Source organism: Wasmannia auropunctata, unplaced genomic scaffold (genome assembly GCF_000956235.1).
Source record: "Wasmannia auropunctata unplaced genomic scaffold, wasmannia.A_1.0 LD335980.1, whole genome shotgun sequence".
Lineage (NCBI taxonomy): Eukaryota > Metazoa > Arthropoda > Insecta > Hymenoptera > Formicidae > Wasmannia > Wasmannia auropunctata.
The window spans coordinates 297451-300857 of record NW_012026910.1 but is presented as its reverse complement, the minus strand read 5'-3'; the positions used below and the strand labels follow the sequence as shown (position 1 = coordinate 300857).

Below are 3407 nucleotides of genomic sequence, written 5' to 3'. Positions count from 1 at the left end.
GACTGGAGTTCAGACGTGTGCTCTTCCGATCTCGGCTTATGGCAGTATCGCAAAAGTACTAGAAAATATTAAAAATGGCGTCGAATGGCCAATCATAAGTTTGATTTATTCGGCAGCCATTTATAATAGCGATAAATCAATCTTATGATTGGCCATTTGCGTGTCCAATCAGGACTCGTAACACCGGTCGCGCTTCTCTGATAATCTAGGACTCTAGACACAGTCTGGATCTTGCACTTTGTTTATCGCGCGTGCTCGTCAGATGGCGCGCAGCGCGCGCTGTGATGCCAATCTCAACGACGTGGCACGTTGGTTGGGTCGGCTGGCGCTTGGTGGCCGCCGGTCGGTGTTGTTGGCATAGACGTAGTTGGCGCACGTTGGATTCGTTGGAGCTGCGCTGCTGAATGAAGGGCGCATTTTCCAATCGACATACATCGTGAACGGTTTTGTAATTGTGACGGAGAACCGACAAAAAACTTACAAGATGAATAAGATTATCCTCGTGTGCACGTTGATGGGTGTAATTTCTGTGGCTTTCGCCGAGACCTGTCAGAAACCGGAGATCGTCGCGTCGTCATATGTGACAGAAGACGCGACGGTCCTCACGAACGTCGCCTTCACCATGCAATTCGTGTTGAAGTGCAACAACGGCGTGAAGGGAATCAGTTTGTACGCCGAAGTCGAGGGCAAGACGTTGCCGGCGGTCAGATTGAGCGCCGATAATAAATATCAGGTAATACACGTACTTTTTTGACGTTGCTCGCCATAACATAAATATCGTAAGACATAAGGTAACTGTCCCTATTAGTGTGCCTGTACGTCCTCTATTAGTGCTTTTATATTTAAATAAGTCATAAAAATAAATGTAAATAGAGTTTTTTTTTATTAAGTTAAAGTATTAATTTAATAAAAAAACACTTTGTCTATTTATTTGTATCAGTTTATTTTTATTTAAATATAAAACTTATTTAAATATAAAAGCACACTAATGTCCATTTCTATCAATGTAGATTAACTTTAATCACGGTTTTATTTACTTTTTATCTTTTTTCAATTCTTAAAAGTAGAAAAAGATACAAAGTAAGTTAAACCTGGATTAAAGTTAATGTATACGTTGATAGAAATAGATATAATAGGGACATATGTACAGGGACAGTTACCCTAAATGAATCGAATTGCGATACGTCTGAATTAAACAAAATTCACAAGTTAAATGATAATCAAAACAAGAATATAATAATATACTTATTTGGGGATATTTTATCACTTATAGTTAGATAATTAGATATATTTTATAATTTACTTATTTCTCTTTTAAATTGTTGATTGAAATTGAATGTAAAATAAAGGATCTAACTCCATTTGGTACCTTCAGCAAAAATTATTAGAAGAAAATTATCACATAATACTCATGAAATTATTTTGCATGTGCCATAGATATCCTGGACGGAAGATATTAAGAAAGCAAGGACTGGCGATTACTACATAAAACTGTACGATGAGGAGAAGTATGTCGCCGTTCGTAAAGCAATAAGGAATGGAGAGGATCCCGATAGCGTGAATCCCTTGGCCGTGGTTGTTCTTAATAATCCAGGAGTTTTCCTTGGCCCTTGGGTAAATTCTGAATTCTTAGCCGCTTTCCTAGCTATTCTTGTGTCCTATTCAGCATTTTCGGCAAAGTACAAACTTCTAGCATAGAAAATTTTTTTTGTTACTAAAAAATAAACATTAAAATTCGAACAAGTGTTATTTATTCTCAGAAATAAATCCTAATAAATTATACAAATAAAATTATTTGTATATATTTTTCACATTTGTCATAAAAAATTCATGGCGTATGTTACAATCTACTGCATTCGTAAGGAATTCTTTTTGTTATATATATAAATATATTATAGTCCTAATTTTTATGTAACAAAGTTATATGAAAAATTAAGTCTTAAATCGTATATCAAACTTGGACATACGCTTGTAGCATAGCAAAAATGTTATTATTTTAAGATTAACAGAATAGTACAAAATATATCCAGATACAATCAGTATATATCCACTGACGGTGGCTTCCCAAATAAGTGTTTCCAAGACGGTGGATATTTCAAATTACTACAGCTCGTTCCTAATACACATATCCATTGATTTAAATAGCACACGAGGGCCTTCGCGTCCTCTATGTTGTCCCCCTCTGAACAGAATTTGAACAGGATAGCGCAAGGAACGTTGGCGTCAGACAGAAAGTTGAAGAGGCTCCTGGCGAATCCACCGCCTGGTATCTGCAACCTCTCCTCACCGGATATCACATCTTCCGATTTGTGCGGAATCCAGTTGAGGTCGTCGAAGAGCTTGCCAGTCTGAGACTGTATACCAGGAGACGCAACGTATCTCAATTTGAGATGCTGCGGCTGGACCTCTCTTTTCGCATAATCGTGACTGCTCGCGAGAATTATTACCTGTAAGAAAAAGACATGCCTCATTAGAAAGAAAGTAAAATTACGATATTGTTGAAACTTAGGTAAATTAGATGTTACCTTAGCTATTTTCCTCTCGGCGACAAATTGCGCCAGTTCATTGAAAAATCCCGCGAGCCCGCCCACGTACGGCGAACGGATCTGTATGACGACAACGTGTTCCTTGGTCCCCGCGTAGATGTCGATCGCCGTGCTGAGCTCGCTCGAGTGCTCGTGATAGGCGTTCGCGCCTACGACAGGTACGAATGACGCGCTAAAAATTTGACCGATCTTCGAAAGGTTAAGATTCGAAATGAGCAGGTCGACCGACAATTGCCCGACATTTCCGACCGCCACCGACGGCAGGATGAGCGTATAATTCTCCAAATCAATATCCTGCGTTAACTTGATCATTTTCACATTTAATGTTATTCCGGTTTCGATTACGAGTGTCAGGTAAATATTGCGAAGTAATGTCAATGTGTCACGTAAACGATACTCGATTGGTAATGCGTAATCAAGTATCGAACAATTTTCGATGAGTTTCAGAAATTATCGATTACAGACAGGATAAACGTAAACGTGCGCAATTCATGTTCTGATCTTACGTTTAAGATTGTTGAGACATTCAGATCTAATTTTTATTTCTCTAAAAAAAATAAAAAAAAAATACTTAAGATCGTTTAAAAAATAACGTAGAGCAGGCTTTAGATTTAAATGGACTCAAATTCAGGATTGTGTCATGAACGCACTTAAGGATACTTGCTGCACCCCAAAGAGCGTAGCAAGAAATAACAAACTTAACATATGATTGGCTATATCAGAGCATATCAGAGCGAAGCATGAGAGCGGCCGTCCCGGCGGTTTTCGCGACCCCGGCAAAAGGTTTGACCTCCCCCGTATACTAGCGCCAATTGCTTCCACTTTTGAGACGGAACTACTATCACCGCCATTTTCTGATAC

General features: G+C 38.7%; 2 protein-coding genes across 2 annotated transcripts; one reads left to right on the top strand and one right to left on the bottom strand.

The window, feature by feature from the left end:
* Positions 1-329: 329 nt before the first annotated feature.
* LOC105454630 (translocon-associated protein subunit delta) lies at positions 330-1740 on the top strand. The gene is made up of 2 exons (XM_011697387.1): positions 330-733; positions 1438-1740. Exons 1-2 carry the CDS (start codon positions 485-487, stop codon positions 1696-1698), a joined length of 510 nt encoding a protein of 169 aa, XP_011695689.1. The 5' UTR covers positions 330-484; the 3' UTR covers positions 1699-1740.
* LOC105454631 (proteasome assembly chaperone 2-like) lies at positions 1735-2982 on the bottom strand. Its single transcript, XM_011697388.1, has 2 exons — positions 2526-2982; positions 1735-2447 (listed from the first exon to the last, which is right to left on the bottom strand). The coding sequence occupies exons 1-2, from the start codon at positions 2856-2858 to the stop codon at positions 2037-2039; spliced, it is 744 nt and encodes a 247-aa protein (XP_011695690.1). The 5' UTR covers positions 2859-2982; the 3' UTR covers positions 1735-2036.
* Between the last annotated feature and the right edge of the window lie 425 nt (positions 2983-3407).